This window comes from Molothrus aeneus, chromosome 18, assembly GCF_037042795.1.
Source record: "Molothrus aeneus isolate 106 chromosome 18, BPBGC_Maene_1.0, whole genome shotgun sequence".
Classification (NCBI taxonomy): Eukaryota; Metazoa; Chordata; class Aves; order Passeriformes; family Icteridae; genus Molothrus; species Molothrus aeneus.
Window position 1 is genome coordinate 6,294,257 of NC_089663.1, and position 18,076 is coordinate 6,312,332.

General features: G+C 41.0%; 2 protein-coding genes across 5 annotated transcripts in view; both read right to left on the bottom strand.

The window, feature by feature from the left end:
- Positions 1 to 4,608, bottom strand: part of PPIL2 (peptidylprolyl isomerase like 2) — a 68,198-nt gene extending 63,590 nt beyond the window's left edge. The window contains exons 1-5 of the mRNA XM_066562364.1: positions 4,514 to 4,608; positions 4,377 to 4,426; positions 3,949 to 3,994; positions 3,270 to 3,332; positions 3,069 to 3,120 (exon numbers count right to left, since the gene is read on the bottom strand). Of these exons, the coding sequence (XP_066418461.1) occupies positions 3,069 to 3,120; positions 3,270 to 3,332; positions 3,949 to 3,994; positions 4,377 to 4,426; positions 4,514 to 4,545 (243 nt within the window). The 5' untranslated portion in view covers positions 4,546 to 4,608. The remainder of the gene's footprint in view (positions 1 to 3,068; positions 3,121 to 3,269; positions 3,333 to 3,948; positions 3,995 to 4,376; positions 4,427 to 4,513) is intronic.
- A 1,890-nt stretch (positions 4,609 to 6,498) lies between these two features.
- HIRA (histone cell cycle regulator) overlaps positions 6,499 to 18,076 on the bottom strand; it is a 31,910-nt gene continuing 20,332 nt past the window's right edge. For 2 of the 4 annotated variants that reach the window (XM_066562038.1, XM_066562036.1), the window contains exons 16-25: positions 16,191 to 16,395; positions 15,352 to 15,456; positions 14,375 to 14,523; positions 13,514 to 13,675; positions 12,718 to 12,776; positions 11,607 to 11,712; positions 10,321 to 10,443; positions 9,191 to 9,354; positions 7,413 to 7,501; positions 6,499 to 6,910 (exon numbers count right to left, since the gene is read on the bottom strand). In XM_066562038.1, coding sequence (XP_066418135.1) covers positions 6,794 to 6,910; positions 7,413 to 7,501; positions 9,191 to 9,354; positions 10,321 to 10,443; positions 11,607 to 11,712; positions 12,718 to 12,776; positions 13,514 to 13,675; positions 14,375 to 14,523; positions 15,352 to 15,456; positions 16,191 to 16,395 — 1,279 coding nt within the window. In that variant the 3' untranslated portion in view covers positions 6,499 to 6,793. Of the gene's footprint in view, positions 6,911 to 7,412; positions 7,502 to 9,190; positions 9,355 to 10,320; positions 10,444 to 11,606; positions 11,713 to 12,717; positions 12,777 to 13,513; positions 13,676 to 14,374; positions 14,524 to 15,351; positions 15,457 to 16,190; positions 16,411 to 18,076 lie in introns of all 4 variants that reach the window. The other 2 variants (XM_066562037.1, XM_066562034.1) reach the window with 1 other exon arrangement.

The following is an 18,076-nucleotide window of genomic DNA, read 5'->3' on the forward strand; positions in this document are numbered from 1 at the left end:
CACAACAATCTGGCCTGCCCACACACAGTCAGAATGTCACTGAACCAGAGTGGAAAAAATAGGTATTGACATCAGACACATTACAATGAACAGGAGGAAAAATAGCTCAGCCCACATAGAACATATCCATGCAACAAAGAAAACCAATTTTCCTTGAAATTCCTGTCAAAAGGCATGCTGATCTATCATCTGTTCATATTTGAGATTCCAAGCAAGCAGCCATGTTCTGGCCAATCTCCCTCCTTGAAACAGGTATCCTGAGCCCTGCTGGCTGCCCGTGTGGGCCTGCTGGTCAGGCTGTCAGAACGTCACTACATGAAACCTCCTGGCAAGGCTGCAACTCTCTGCAAGCCCAAGAAGCCAAAGTGCTGCTGTCAGTAAAAAGGATTGAGCTAACTATCACTTTCCACTTTATTTCATGCAATTTTAGTGTAAGGATAAGTCAGGGCAGTGTCCTGACAAAGCTGACAGAAGAAGTAAGTGAGACAATGCCAACTGACAGACTCTAGTTCAGCTGTGAGAAATGCACTGCTTCTTCCAAAATTGTTGGGGTAGCAGTAAACCAAGCATTTTTTACCACAATGCATTGTTAAAAGGTGTGTGTGGGGGGGGAGGAATAAATCTGAAGTTACTTTCTAGAATAGCTCATGGTAAATTCTAGACAAAGTTCAACAGTGATTTGCATTGCAGCATTTCTTGAAAAACAAAGGCTGGTCCGATAATTTAGGATTCAGAAGAATCAGAGAAGTCCCTTGTAGATCAGCTCACAGACATCCAATTAATAAAAGACTAGCACAGTCCTACCCCCTGGAGCACAGCAGAGATAAATATCTTAATGACTGCAGGGCTCTCCAGTTCTCCACTGAGGGCTGCACTTCAGAAATAAGGCAGCTAGACAGAACTAGTGAGTGCCAAGAGTGCACCATTAACCCCCCATTTCCAAGTATCTATTGACTTCTCTAAAGCATCTGTCCTGCAGCAAACCACAATTAGAGAAGAACAAGCCACAAAAGGTTTCATGACTATTTTTTACTTCAAGACAAATAAATGCAAAAATTCTCCAGAGCCCCATCACCAACCTGTGCAAAGTAACTCCATAAGTTAGTGTACAAAACATGGCATAGCAGCTCATCTGGCTCAATTCCTTTCTAAATAAACCCAGAGTCCTGGGTTGCTCCAAGTCACCAATTAATTACAAAAGCTACTTTCTGGTTTCCATGAACAAGCTGTACAGGGAACAGAGGGTGCACACACAGTGACAGATTCAACAAAGGACAGAAAAGTCCAGAGATGCACAATCTCAATTCACTGACTTCCTCTGCCACCTACCCAGCACTCCTATCCCATTTCTGCCCAATGCCACCCTACTCTTCCAAAAAGCTGAGCTACCCCTCTGGGAAACAAAGTCTAAATCACAATCCTTCTTTCAACCCCACTCTTCAGCTTAGAGCTCCAGAGAGCTGAATTCAGCGGGGCTGAGTACTATTCTGGAGAACAAGTGTCTCCTTTTTCTTCCAGCTCATCTGGAACACCTTGGTCCTGTGGAGGAGAGAGCTGTACAGCACCAACCCACCACAAAACAAGAGGGGGGAAGAAAGGGCTCCCCAGACAGTGATACAGAGCAAAAGGAGGAACACATACTGAGGAGAGCTGGAACAGCACTGCAGACAACTACAGAAGCACAAGTCTGGTGAATTAACAGGTCTCAAGGCCTGAACTTCATTTAAGTATTTATGGTTCACCAAGTATATTGTGCACAGTCTCCCTCTCTCTCCATTACACAACACAGTCAGGGACATTACACTTGCTTAGCATTTACTTGAAGCAATTTTAAACCACATCATAGTTCACAGTCTGCAATGAGCTGCTCTGAGTGAAAAAATTGATCTGGTAACACCCCAAAACTCCCAACCAATGCAGAGAGCATCAAAGTGGTGAGAGGCTGGCAAAACCAAATGAAATATCTGTAATTTCATTCCTTCTCAACAACACACTGGCCTCTTCATGTGTGAATAAAGACCTTCAATCACCCCACCATTGCACAAACACATCTGCAGGAAGATATTCAGTCTCAGACAGGCTGTTGATGTTTAGAGTTTGAAATGTTACATCTGTATTTAGCTTTTCCTCGTATCTGTGTGACAGGAAAATCTTTAATCGAACACAAGATCTTTCAGAAGGAATCTCAGCCCAGAGGCAGCTGCAAACCTCCCCAACCCTGGGCAAGGGCTGCCACCCAGTGCCTACAAAAGTAACTGCACACACTGAAGAAAAAGAAATTTCAGTTGCTCAAGCAACAGTTCCTGCTTAAAATTTCCCTCGATGCCCTCATGAACAATGCACTTGACATATCAGAAGAAAGACAATTCCAACAGGGAAATATTTCCTGTACTTCATGTTTATTCAGTGTTTTACCATTTCATGCTGCTACAGACATTAATCCCGTCATAATTATCATTTATGCAAAAAAAAGGGGGAGGAACCCACAAAGGTTTCTCTCACAGTGAACCACCATGACAGATGCTTTCTGAAATACACTGTCAGGATAACTCAGAAGATTTTGTAGTGTAGGCTTACTATTCATAATATCATCTATTAATCTCCTTAAACTGCATAATGCCAAATATCCTTTGGGTTAGGAAACATTGCTGTAAATTTAACCCCAGATGGAGAGGTGTGAGCCCCTTGCCCTGCAGGAACCAGGACTGTGCTTATATGAGGCAGCAGGAGAGTCTTTTCCATCAATGACCAGTCAGGCTTTCTGGGCAGAACCAGCATTAACAACAGTTTGTATTTCCCTCTGTACAGATGTTCATTATGTTCATTCATTAGGCAAGATACCCTGAGAGTTCACACAAATGAACCACTCACCTCTGCCCCATTTACAATCAGATTACAAAAAATAAATAGAGGTAATGCTCTCCTTTCTTCCACACATCTTCAAAACTGCACTCCCATTCAACTTCCTTTGCTTTCACTGAGGCATTTTTGTTTCTTTAACACATTAAATAAAAAACTGAGCATAAAGAAAGCAAAGGCATGATGTGAATCCACCCATCATTACTTACTTCTCCCGTGATTGGATTGGTTCCATATTTCTTTATCCAAGGTACAATGCTCCTGAAAAGAGAAGGGATAAAGTAATTCATGACAGGCACCTCCAGAAACCTCTACTGATGGCAATGACTGCTTTTGCCAACTTGTTAAGGCTAAATGATGATTACACAGCTGTAACACAAAAACAAAGCTAAGTATAGACAAGAACTTACAGGATGTCAAAGACTGTCCCATCTGGTGTGCAAACTGGGTATTCAAATGGCTGCAGAGACAAACTAGAAAAAAGAGAACAGAACCTTGTTAGCAAAACCAGGTGGGAATCACAATATGACGGGCAACCACGCTCAGCATCTCCTGTTAGGGATGCTCCCATAATCCTGGCAGCTCTTAGCTCATAGGTGTGGAAGGAAACGTCCTGAACTACCCAATTTACAAGGATTTCTAAACCATTTCTACCAACTCTCTTCCTTCACTCCTGCACTTCAAGCAGTAAACTCTACAGAAAAAAATAGCAGAAATATTCTTCAGTCTACCTTAATCTCTATTTTAGCAAAATGAGTGACTGACCAAGCACATTCTGAGCAGGGACAAGCAGATTTGAGCCCTGAGGACATAGATTTGAAAGACTGGGACATACACAGTAATTGTTCTGCATTAGTTCACCACTTGTGTATCCTTTCAGCCATCAGCTCCAACCTCTGCAGACACTGATCACGGGTCATGCAAACTCTGTTTCAGTTCTTATTCAACTTTTTCTTGCCACACTACTGCCACAGCAGGCACAAGTCAATGAAAGTAATTGCCTCAGAAGAACATGGCTTTAGTTCAGTGTCAACAGCCAGATAAACAGGTGTGTCATTAAATAATGATAATGTAAATTTGTTGTCTTACCTGCAGTGATCAAATGATAAACGTCTAAAATTGGTTCGTGGAAGGTCTGTTTATGGGAAAAGAAAATCCACACAGATTTTAATAAATATATGGTGTTCTAGGTAATCAAGAAACATTTGAAAGTTACATATTGCTACATAACCGGTGGTAAGTTACTGATGACAAGGAAAAATACCCTAAAGCTTGCGAAACTGTAATTAACATTTCCGAACTGAAATTACACTGCCGGTAAAAGATCAAAACGGAGCTGTGACAGTCGGACAGCGCTGAGTTTAAATGTGATCATTAACGCTCAGGCTCTGCCCAGCAGCGGGCACACTCCCGGCGGAGGCGGGGACGCTCATCGGGCACAAACGCGGCCGTTCCGAGCAGCACCGCGGGCTCAGGGCTCGGCCCGGGGCTCTGAGGGAGCGGCCCGTCCCCCTTACCTGCTTTCTTGCCGCCGTAGAACTGCGTGTACTCGGCGCACGTGATGTACCTGCGAGACAGGGGGGTCACTGAGCACAGCACAGACACAGCACAGCACAGCCCGGCCCCCGCGCTCTCCCCCGCGCCCCCCGCTCACATTTTGTCCTTCTGGTGCTGCCGCTTGCCCATGGCGGCGGCTCGGCCTGCCCGGCCCGCGCTGCGCCTCAGGCTCGGCCGCGCCTTCCGCCGGGTGCGCCGGGGAACGGCCGCGGCGCGGAAACACCGGCGGCGGCAGGCGCGTTCCGGGCCCCGGGAACAGGCCGGGAACCTCAGAGCAGCTTTCCAGGCCTGCCGCTTCACCAAAACACGTTTTCTGGCCTGGAAGTTAAAATCTTCATTTTCCTGGTCTGTTGGGCAGTGATAGTACCTCCCAAGAAAAAATGGGTAGAAAAACCTACTTGGTGTCTTTATATGGATACAGCTCTTCACAAAAAAGTATTTCAATGTCTCTTCAAAGACATATTGACGAAGAATTTACTGTCCCTTAGGACTGGCATGAGCAAGGCTGAACAGAGGATGAGCACAACCTGGATCCCTTGCCTTTAGCAGGATGAAACAGCCAGATTCATGGAGCTTTCACGTATCAAACACCTCCAAATCCATTCATGCTCCTTTTTTCTTTCCTTGTTAAACCATCACCCTGGCACTGCCCACACAGAGCCACTGGAGTGACATCCATGGAAGTGGACAGCAAGACTCCGCTGACTGCACCAGGCTCCCAGAAATGGTGTTCAGCTCCTGTTTCAATCCCATCAGTTGGTCCTTGGCTGCATCCATGAGCACAAGGTGAGCAGATCCTGCTCTGTTTGCAGGGGGTTATACTAAATGATTTCTGAGAGTCTATGATTCCATGTTGTTGTGGTTCTCCTCTGAGGAACAGAATACTTGTTCCCACCAGCGTAATTTAACTGGCAACAGCATATGAATGATTTACAACATTACAACTGGTTCCCACTATCAGACTCTTTGGCCACAGCAGCACAGCTACTCCTTGTCCTGGCTGAGGGGAAGGATATTGTTTGTTAGATATTTAGGGGAGAAACTGCCTTTTTACAAGGGTTTAAATACACTTAATAATTTTGATTCTCTTACTCAAAACATTTCAAAGCAAGGCATTGAGGCACATCCAAACAGCAGGGCCTGCAAAGAACCAACACCTTCACTTGCTCCTGTCCCAGCACCAAGTACACTCTGGGAAAAGAAAACAACTTGATTTGTTTTTAGTGGAATTCCAAAAGCACTCCACAAGGAACATGGCCATAACTGCAGAAAGCTCCCTCCTTGCTGCAGTGCAGGCACTCTGCTCAGTGTGAGGGAGCCTGCTGGCTGTGCCTGACAGGATGAGCATTCCCTGAGAGGATGAGCACTCCCACTGCTCCTGCTCCTTCGGCTGAGATGGGCTCCAGGGGCAAACACTGGAACTGTCCAGAGACATCACCAGCACTTGTCTGATTGTGCTTTCTGAGGAAAGATCATCCAGACAAAATTATTTATTTCCAGACACGTTACTGTGATTCAGCCTGTGTTGACATTTCTGGAAATGCCTGTGCTCTTTGCAATAATTCAAGACCATGTTTTTGCTTTTTGTTTTTTTTTTAAACCAATGCAACGTTCTTTTATTTTGTACTTACAAAAAGAGCCACCCCATTGTATCCCTCCCCCTCCCCCCAAATGCCTTTTACAAACATTGAAAAATTAAAAACCTGATGATGACATGTTAATTTGGTAGAATTACTTTGAAACATAGCCTTTGTAATTAAACTCCTACAAGATGACTTTGTAGTGATAGCCTGATTATTGGCCAAATAAAATTCCATATTACAAGTTAGCAAATTCTAGTACAAAAATAGTCCATGTGTTAGAACAGCCTCTTATTATTATTATATTCACAGGAAAGAGTCTATTGGCTGCATAATACCTTAATATTTATGAAATTTCTTTTTACGTGGCTCATTCATCTAATTTAATATAGTGTTGAGCCTCAATAAATCCTCAGGCAAAAAACCCCAAACAGGGTTAAATATGCTGTTCAGTGTACTCTGAAGTACTGTGCTTTTCACAGGACATCCAAGAAACCGCACAAACAGTTCTCAGCTAGTTTTAATATTAAATGAGATCCAGATCCAAAAGGATCCCCCTGAAGTACATATCCATGACTTTCCATAGAAACAGAGGTCACAGCTTCAATGGTCAAGTTTCACTGGGGAAACTGTCGAGCTCCTGCACTCATCATTTCCAGGAATCCAGGGACCTCTGTGGCACAGCCCTTCTTCAGGAGTGTCCCCGCTGGCCGGGCTCTCGCTCCTCTCTTGTCGCTGGTAACGCTGTTCAGCAGTTTCACTGGGACCAGGCCCCACAGGGAAAATCTGGGGACATGCTACTTGTCTCTCAAGATGTCCAGCTGCTCTTGATACTCTGTGAAAAGCCTCTGGAAGCGGAGGTTCTGTCCAATAACAGGAAGAAGCTCTTTCAATAGTTCTCTCTTTCGTAAACCCTGCACAGAAAACACAAAAGCATCCTCAGAACCTATTATTTGTTATGATTAACATGTTCCATGGAGCTCTCTAAGATTCATGCCCTTTTTCCTGCCTTAAGAGAGCTGTGCATTTTATGTTCTCACTCAGCTTCCATGACTCCCAGAATAAAAACTCTCTTTACATTTACACACTCAAGAAGCTGGAGCAGCCTGTGCAGCTCCAGACTCCAGGCTCTGTTCTGAGAGGGAAGATGTCTTTGGCATGTGTCTGTTTCAAAGCTGCTGTCTCAACAATGTGGAGAGCTGAACATGCAACTCTCCATCTGTGTGATACTCAAGACAGCACCAGAGCTGGCACTGGGGCAACAAGCATTTGCCTGTGGTTTCACATGGAATAAATCCCAGTGCCATGGGAGAAAGCCTGCTTATGTGATCAGAGCAGAGTATGGAAAGGATAATATCCTGTAATTTTTATGGGAAACTCTTCCTTGTTCTTCCTTAAACTATTATCAGGACTTACCATAACTGTTGATTCCCACTGACTTCCAGCTGAGTAATGGACTGGACCCAGTAAATCCTTGCATAATTCTCGCAAACGATATTCAAACCCTGGAGACAGTCAGAAATAAAATCACATTTGACAGTATTTCACTACATATAACCACTCCACAACGTAGCAGACAACATTCAGGAAAGAATTACAAGTATCTGGAATAAAATAAAGCTCAAAACATTGATTTCAGGAAAGTTATATTCTTATTCTTACAGCAATTCTTTGGAAATATAAGATAATTTTTAGAGCTCTGAAGGGTCTTATTTAAGGTTCTCAAAACCAAACCCACTACTAAAGATGAATCTACCTCAGGGAGAAAAACTGAAGTCTGAAGCTGTTATTACTCCAGCTTGTTTTAAGAGGTGCCCTGATCTCAACCTCACTCTCCCCTCCCACACAAACATACCAGCTTTTTAAAAACCAAAACACCTTTAATAAAACCACACACAGTTTCTGAGCCTCCTTTATTTACCCAAAAATCAGAGAGGGGAATTCCCTTGCAGGAAACAAAGTCTATTCAAGAGTAACTTGCCAATCAACATATACTAGATCAAGTATTTTAATGGATTAGAAATTCGGTAGATGTTGAAATAATCATAAGAATAAAGGGGCAATAATAGGATGTGCGATTTTCAAAGTTCAGCAGCTCTAGAAAATTAGTGAAGCAGCAATACACATCTGGCAAAGCACAGTTTTTGTGACATCCATCTATCCATCCATGGCAGCAACACTTGGAGGTGCCAGAGGAACCCAGTGCATGCAGCAGAGGTTCTCAGTTAGTGAAGGCTTTTAAAAGTAGAACCATCTCTTTAATGTACAACCCAAGGTGAATATTTTAATTTCAACTGGGGAAGGACAGAGAGAACCCCATGCAGTTCAACAAGCTCTCTTGTTAAATAAGGTAAAGGTCAAAAGGCAAGAATTAATGAGTTTGATTTTAATTCTGCCAACACCTATTAGGTGGTGTAACATGAACCATTTCATTTCCCTCTGAGCAGAAAGATTATGCAAGGTGAGGAGTAAGGCTGAATTAATACAAGGGGAACTACTAAATTATGAATGTAGACAGGCAGAGATACAACAGAGATCTTTAGAATCCAAAAGGTATAAAGTCAGTTAGTTAACCTTATTTAACATAATAGCATAGAGATAAAGTATATTCAAATATAAAATAGACACAAGGAACCTTTCTTGTGTATTTCTTTTCTCAGAGAATTTAACATGTGGAACTCACCGGTAGAGGAAGTTGAAATTTTAGGATGTAAAAAAAGAATAAAGTGCAAACAATACAAGCAAATTCTCTGAAATTTTATTTGCTTGGGTACAAAGTGTCAGAGACTGAGCAACCCCTCCACCTCACATCAGGCAGCAATTGTCAGCTGGCTGAGGAGGGTTATGCATTTTACAAGGTGCTCCTGGTTTCCCTGAAACATCTGTAGCTGCTGCCAGACAATACCTAGGATGTGCCCCAGACAGACTGGGCTGTTTCACAATGCAACTGCCATTCCTGCAGTCTGCAGATGGTTCTGCTTCCCCAGACAGTCTGTCCCCAGTCACTGTGTCCAAACAGGACCCCAGAGACTCAGCACTGCAGCAGCAAATGCAATTTGTTTTGGTTTTAAGAAAACCCCAGTCCAGAAGCCAAGTGCTAAAGGGAGGGTGTTAAGGGCAATCACACACATCCATGACATGAACAGAGTGTTTCTTAGAGCTGCAGAGAAGCACCAGAGCCTGGCAGGTCTCACCTTCATTAACTAGGTACCGTGCATAGATAAGGAGCCAGTGGTGATATTCGTGACTGGATTGTAAAATAAGTGCTGCTGCTATCTGGTTCTCCAGGTATGCAAGTGTTGTTTCTTGTTGCACTAAATGAGGCATGGAGAACAATCTTGCAGCTTGCCTTCCTGAACTGCAAAACCAAAAAGATTAATGTGCCATAAAATCAGATACAAGTTTAAGGATTATATCTTTTTGTAGCACTAAGTATATTGCACTGATCTTTCAGAAGTACACAAGACATAAAGCATTTAAAGTATTTCTTGCATACAAACACATTATCATAAGAAGGCTAATTTGAGAAAAGTAACTAGTTATTAGAATTTTTTTTCAAAAAGGGAATTTTTCATTCTGTTATTGTCTCTCTCTCTCTCTCAAAAAGAGTGTTGTTTGTTTATATTTCAAACGCTTTTCACAATGAACTCCTCTTCCCCTCATGAAAACAGCAATAAAATCATACAACACTACACAGTTTCTCTTTGGAAAAAATTAAACTTAGATGTGAAGGGAGAAATAGCAAAGAAATCTGCCTGGGATATCTAATTCAAATCCAAGGGAGGATGGGCTATAAAGCTACCTACAGGAATCTGCTCTGGCTCACACAATTCCTTGGTGAAATTTTCACATGTTAAAAATACTCACTAGATGACTAATATCTCAACTTTCTCAAAGACTTCATTAGATAGATTCTTTGAGGCCAACTGAACTAACTCAAAAATTGTAGGCCTACTCCAGAAAGAGGCCAACTGAACTAACTCAAAAATTGTAGGCCTACTCCAGAAAGCTGGTAAACTAAAAATTAAAATGGAAAATGGAAAAAAATGAAGTTTAGCTAATAAAAGTACAACAGAATTGTCCAATACCTTACCCATCCAATAAAGAGGAAACTTAAAATGATTATATTTAGAGCATGCTTTCCTGCCCCCCAAACAATCTCATAACATTAAGATACAGACTATAAACATGCAAAGGATCACTGTGTGAATGACTGATCATTTCAGAGCCACTGGCATTTCAGAAATAATCCAATGACCCAGGCAGGTGAGTAAAGACCCTGACAAAACCCAACCACGCTGACACGAAGGCGGCGTGTGCGTACTTGGATGTGCGTCCCTGTATCACAGCCAAGGGCCCAGAACACAGCATGGCTTCTTGAGATGGCAAACTAGTCCTGAAGTCTGCACATTGTGCTAGAGAGTCCTGTTTGTCAGAAACAAGATTCCTGGAAAACAGCAAAAAACCAAAAAACAAGTCTGAGGAGTGCAAACAGCAAGGTCAGCAGACCGAGCTCTGTTCTGCCTCAAAAGTGGATTTGTGTTTCCACAGATAACCAAAGAAATATCACTGAAGTGGCTCAGGAATTCCAGGAACCCTGGTTATTCCCACTACATGTCCAAATTCTGCTTGTAGTGTGTCCCTCCTACTCCCAAAGTAAAAAAAAAATTAATTACATAATATAATTTACCGTTAATTTGGAAGGAATTTTCTCCTTGTCATTTTACAATCTAATAAGAAGACATGACCCAGAATGACGAGAATGATGTGTGGAATGAACACAGGTAATGACTTTCTCATTAAGAACTTGATTTTACCTTATGTCAGGTCTCCCCCCTACCAGACACACACACACATTGACCATCTTTTCCATAATTACAGCTATCCCTTCATATGGAGGGAGTTGACATTACAGCTGCCATTTCTACACCTAATTAAGGATATCATCTTCACTGGCTTGAGATGCCAGGAGAAAGAGTGGCTCAAACCAATGCTAAGTTTAGATTTCATACAGCACAGGGGTAAAATGGTACAAATATTTAAAATACCCTTTGCTGCTTTAACATGTTTAAATGTGTATGATGACTAAACACATTGCTCTTTTATGTATTTCCCAAGCCATGGTACAAACTAAGAAATAGCAGCAAACTCAGAATTATGGCTGAGAGTCTGTCCCCTGCTCCTTACTCCCTTAATAAACAAATAGGGTATTTTTCCTTTTCCAGAGGATTCCAGAGTAGTTGAATAAAAACAATTATTCTAAGGAGAAGTTACAACAATAAGCCCTTTCATCCAGCAGGCTCATTACACTAATTACAACAATGATATTAGGATTACAACATGTTTTTTTTTCTTCTTAGGAAGACAACAAAGAACCTGTTTTGGAAAGATCCTGTAAATAATTTACCCATGGAAATTTTTCACAGGAACTTATGCCTCTCCATGGGGAAAGCCCATCTGATCCCCAACAAGACACAGACTCTTGTGTAGCCTTTCCTTGTGTTTAGCAATGACTCTTCCATGACTCTGAGGTAGAATGATTTCTTCCCAGTAAATCAGAACACGTCAGCTACTGTGAGTTGCAAAATCAGGGAGTAATCCATGACTTACCATGTAGAAAGAGAAGGATTAAAGCAGTATGCCTTCCCATCAGACATGCTCATGACAGGAATTCCATGCTGAGTCAGCAAGATCTGAGAGACAGTTGCATCACTTCCTGCAAGTCAAACCAGACCAAAGTGTTTCTTTTGGAGTCTTGCCTAAGACTCATAATGGTAAAAAATGGTATCCACCATTTCTTATCAATTACAGCAACTAACAGAAAAAGGTTCAATGTTGTTCTCAAGCACTGATAGGAAAGTCAAGACACAAGCTAATGATGGCAAGCACCAGGCTCAGTGCAGTAGCATTAACATCAATTTTGCAAAATACATTATCAATCTTGATGCTGCAATTTATACAGAAAATGAGCTAAATTAGGAACATTTTCCTCATCTAGAGAAAATCTTCACCAATTCTGCCATGTCTTTTGTAACCCAAAAAGCCTTTGGCTTTCTTTTTCCCATTAAATTAAAATTATAATCCCCAGCATATTTAGAAAAGTGTGCTCTCTAAGAGCACAGTATAAGTGGGATAGCTGGAGTCTCATTTCCCAGCATATTCCAAGCTCAGGGCTTGTGCATGTAATTTCTAATGATGACATTTGCAAACTGCTAATACAACTGCTTTCTGGCTAGTTTGGATTAGCACCAGATGGATTAAAGCTAAACCAGAAGCTAATGTACTCTGAGACACTGCTTTTCTGATGATTTGTGTTGTGCCACATATTGCAGTGATTGAAAATGGAGATTTTTAAGTAATGAATCAGAATATAATCAGTTGTTCAGCACTGACACAATAAACATGCAAATTACAGAGAAATTGCTATAATAGCAGATTTACATTAAGTATTTATTTTGTGATCTTCACAACACTGAATTTCTACATTCAGTGGAAATTTAAAAGCAAGGCATAAGCATATAAGCTACAGAATCTCACACAAGTTTGCTACTCACTGATATTGTCATCACTGTTATTTCAAGAACTTCCCTTTACTACACAATAATGAAGGGAAATTATTTGTTTAGGCTTTTCAGGTTCATAGAATTTCAGTATATTCATAAATGGCACTAAACAGTACAGGTGGGCTCAAAGGTTGGTAATTAAAGGACTTTTTCATTACCTGAAAATATTGTTTGCAAAGACTCGTCTCTGACAATGGCTGTCTGCTTGTGAACATCCCTGAAAAAGACAGAAGGACAAGTCTGCAGTCAACAAACAACTGAAAACTCCCAAAATCTTTTAATAAATGCACTTTTTCACTATTCATGAAAAAGTGGGGGGGTGGGAAATTTGTTTAGTTTTTTTTTTTTTTGTTTTGACATTTCTTCATTGCTTTGACAAAATTATTTTGGCAAACTTAAACCCCTTATGGCAAGACAGAAGTTAATAGCAGAGAACAATTTTTATGGCTCTTTATCAGGAAATCTCATTACAACAAAGCAAACAGTGAGGATCTAAATAATTCTCTAAATAATTCCTTTAGGAGCTCTGACTTGCCTGAGACATTAGATTGAATTCAACAACTGCAAACGAGTTACCAGTGTTTTTATCTTGGCATCTTAAAAATGGCTGGAGAACTTTAACTCTGAGACTCATGTGCTTCGTTGGTAAAGTGTGATGGAAGATGGAAGTATCCATACTTCTCTTCCCCACCCCCCCATTCCATTCCACATGCATCACAAGCATTTAACCTGATTAAATCCAGCTGATTCTTTATCTTCATTCTAGAATGAAGTTCAATATTCTGCACTGTCAGAGCAGAAACAGGATTTTGCTGAAACAGAACCAGTCCTGCCCAGTTAACTCTGCATAGTCTATTCAAAGGTGGACTTGTGCTCAGACCTGATGTGGTTTAAGCTCCTGTCTCAACAACTGAAGGTACCCATGAACATGGCCTGAGGCAACGTGGCCCTTACCAAACAGAGAGCGTAGCAGCAGTGGTGAGAGCCATGATGCAGGAGCCTGTGCAGTGCAGGGTGGAAATGGGTGTGTTCAATATTATAGGAGGAAGAAGGCGACGACCACAAGCTGAGAATACTGACAGTGTTCGTTTCTCACAGGCCACAGTTACAATCTCACTGGAAAAAAAACCCAACCAAACAAATAAACAAGAAACATTTGTGTGTTGTCAAATGCAAGTAGCATAACAACAGGCTGAATTCTTAAGCTATCATACAACTTGGGTAAATTCCCTAAAAACTAACTATTGCAGCTTTAAGACAAAATTTTCAATACCAAGAGGAGAAGTCATAAACTAAACAGACCAAGGGTCATAGCTGGAAATATCAGTAAAGCTTTTGGTTATACACAAGCTCTCCCTCAAGGCTGTACTTGTATTTAGCTTTAAAATCTGCTGCTTCTTTTTCAGACCTAGACGGGGCTCACTTGAAACTCTGAAGTTGGAACTAGGCAAAATTGAGAAAAATTAAGAGAAAAAATAGCAAAAGACTCAGGAAAATACTTCAACATGACCAAATATGCCATTTCAAATTTTTCATTCTTTAGTAGTTAGCACTTGAAACCCTGTCACTTACTATTTAGTCAACTTCAATGAAGAAATTTAAAGGAGAAATATAAAAATACAGGAAAATAGTTGTAACTGGCTAATCCAAATTGTGATGTTTTAGAGTTAATTCTTGAAGCAAAACCTGAGACTAAGAGCAGTGCACACATTTACACATAAATATTATGAAATATAACTGTAAACTGTACTTTTGTACACCTAAAAATGTCTTCTGTCCTTCAGGACCTCCTTCCTCCAAAAGACACTGTCTTACCAGCTTCCTGCTGCAGCGAGAATTCGACTGGTCAGGACTGTCTCCCATTCCTTCCCCTCTCTATTACACTTTAACCTGCTCAGCTTTGAGCCCCCCACTGTGGTCATTTCATTCTCCACTTCAAGGTACATTGATGGATCTGAACTTATCTGAAATACAAAAAATAAAATAATTCTTGGAAGAGGAAAAACACTACTCAAAAAAGCAGCAACTACTATTAGAACCAAAACAATGCTGTCTTTAAGAACACATTTAAGTATGGCATTCTCTGTTTAATGTGGGTTCAAAATATACCATGGCACTTCAAAAGAAGCAGACCTCTGAAAATCAGCCTTGCCTAAAACACAAGTAATTTCTTTGTATTTGAAGCACAAACATAAGGAAAGGCTGTGCTAGTCTGTCTCTGCTTCCTAATTATGGGCACCAGATCAAGTCTGTATGTGCCCAGTCTCCCCACAGTCTTGCAATTGGAACCAGACTACCACAGCCTGCTAGTCTGAACACACAGCCTGAACACACCTAAAAACTGCTTCATAAATACCTAAAACTTTGCTATTTGCCACCCTGTTCAGATGCAGAGCACCTCCAGAGAGGTCTCAGAAAAGCCCTGGTTTTATTCCTCAGTGGTGTACTCCCAACACCACTGCAGTAACAGTGCAACAGCCACTCCCCCCAGAGACTCTTATCTCCACGCCACACTTTGGCTAACCAGGGGGAGGGACTGATGAACCAGAGGTACTCACTCCTCTTTGGAGTTTAGCTGGGTCAGAAGTGACCCATTTTTAGCTGATTTGCCATTTTATTTGCTCATAAAGACATATTCTTAGAAGCTAAAGCGTTACCATCTTGCTTGCTTGAACAAACACATGCATTCAAACGTTAACTCCTCAAAGGATGTGAATAACCTTAGGATATTTAAAAGAAAGCAGGATTTTTTTGTTTGTCTTTAAAGTATTTTTTCCTTATAGTCCACTTACTTGCAAAGTAAACGATTTCTGTGGGATTGGGGTTGGCAGTTTAAGTGCTAATGCTGGTGCAGAGATGCAAGCAGCATCCTTCTCAGAGGCCAGTGTAGCTGGGGACTGGAAAAAAATTGCAAAAATAGTTACATTTTTTATTAAAAAAAGTGAAAACCAAATATATTCTACCAAATAGATTGATTTGAAAAAGAATTTTCTTAAAATTCCAAATAATGCCAATTGCAAATGTTAGTCTTGTTCCAATTGGTTTTATGAATACAAGTTTTTAAATATAGCTTCTAAGAATCAAAGAAAAACACAAAACTTGAAGTGGTCTTTTTTTTTTTTTTAAACCCTCCTATTTTCAGCTGCAACTAATTCCTGAAAATTCTGGTGTATTACATGAAAAATCTAAGCTCTAGATACTGAAAACACAGGTATCTATATGCCTGAAAATGGTGGAAACTCTAATGCAACTACTTTAGAATTCTGAGAAAATTTAAAACCATTTAAATCACCATATCCAAGTCACATTCTTGTTCTTGGACCACTTTCCATCATAAACCACCAAAAACTGTTGGCATTTCATTTTATTCTAGACAGTCTTTGGCAGGTTAGCATTACTTAGGGACCTTACATATCTATATAAAAGATAAACACATTTGCCACACCATGTGCACCTGCTTTTTCTAAGCTTAAATTCTAAACCCAGTAAGTTTAAAGGCATGGAAGAAGGATGGTTAAAATTCTGAGGGAGTGATACTACTTGTGTTTCCCTGAGTCAATGGAACAAGTCAACAGGGGACTGACTTTATTAAATGAACTTTGAAAGCCACAATGAATTTTATATATTTCACCTGAACAGTTAAAGTTACTGGTACAAGTCTGGAGTCTTTCCTAGGCCTTCCTTTTTTCTTCTTTTCTACTGTTTCTCCCTCAAGTTCCAGTTTCCGTTTGGGTACACTGAGTGGTTTGACAGCTGGAATCTTCTCTTCACTGTCACTGCTGCTCTCCAGAATATCCTTGGGCTTATTGTCTTTAATTAAATTCTGATCCTTCAGTCTGTAAAAAAAAAGTCTGTAAAAAAAAGCTGATTCCAAAAGTTGCCATATATCCTACACATTGCCTTCTTGCAGATCAGATGACATTTCTGAGCCCTCTTTGAGTGGATTTCAAAGCACACAAAGGCAGGAGGAGGAAGCTGTAGAGGTATGGCAAACCCTTTCCGAAAGGACAATGTGCAATATAGATGTAAACCAAGCAGACATATTCTCCCCTTTAAAAAAAATTAATCAAACCAGCAGTTAGCCATGGGATAAAGCTGGAAATAGCAACTTTACTTAAGCATTCAGTTCCAATTACCATCAGATCTCTTTCCCTGAGCTGATACAAATAATTCAGCACTCTAAGATGCAAGAGTAGTTCAACTTTTCCCCTTCAGTGGACATTTGACTTTCTGCTTATTCATGTAGAACTTCTGTCATTCTGTTGTCTACCCCCAGAAGTTGTTCTGTTCAGTTCTGACTGCAGCAAAATGTGTATCTGCAAACCTGCAAACCACACACATGACTTCACTGCTCCAGCTTCCATTCCAGGAAATATAACTATGGAATCACAGAATGGCTGGAGTGGGAAGAGACCTTAAAGACCATCTGATTCCAACAACATGCCATGGGCAGGGACACCTTGCACCCGGCCAGGTTGCTCCAAGCCCCATCCCACCTGGCCTTGAACACTTCCAAGGATGAGACATCAACATTTTCTCTGGGCAACCTGTTCCAGTGTCTACCACCCTCACAGTAAGGAATTTTTTACTAATATCTCATCCAAACCTGCCCTCTTTCAGTCTGAAGCCATTCTCCCTTGTCCTGTAACTACATGCCCCTGTGAAAAGTCCCTGTCCAGTTCTGTTGCAGCCCCTTTAGGCACTGCACTAAGGTCACCCTGGAGCCCTTCTGTTCCCCAGGTTGTGCAGCCCCAGCTCTCTCAGCCTGTCTCCACAGCAGAGCTGCTCCAGCCCTCTCATTACCTTTGTGGCCTCCTCTGGACTTGCTCCAACAGGTCCATGTCCCTTTATAACTGAATATAATACAACCAATACAAAGTACAATACCTGTGAACTCCCTTGTTAACCATTATACCCTAAAATAGGTCATTTAATCATACTCTTCCCTTTCCCTCCAATAGCTGGTTATTAACTCACACTGTTCTGCCATTTATTCCTTAACTACTTGGCTTCAGAGAAATACCTTGCATAATCCAAACCTTTTTTCTCTGGCACCTGAATTATGCCAAACAATACTCTTTTATCCATATTTCAATGACACATTAGAAGCATTTATGAGAGTAATTTAATACATCTTGCTTATGCATCACATGGTTAAGCCCTTTAACATAAAAATACTGATGTATAAAACCAAGTTTTACTGATAGTAACTGGGGAACTACATACTTTTTTCTCAAGATTGGTATTTTTTTATCATTTGTTTTGGTGAAACAGGAATATTTATGCCATAACACTATGTCAAACCAAAATGCTTTCCTTTTTTTTTTTTTTAATCACATGGATCCAGAGCCAAAACCCTTTAAACTCAGAGAATCTTCTCTGCATGCCTTCAAGGCATAAAGCTGAAATACAACTGCAGCTGTGGTGATGAGAGGTCATCTGCTGACATGTATGGTAATTTACCTTGAAGTAAATCTCTCTTGTACAGAGATGCAGGCTGGCTATTTTTGGCTGGTT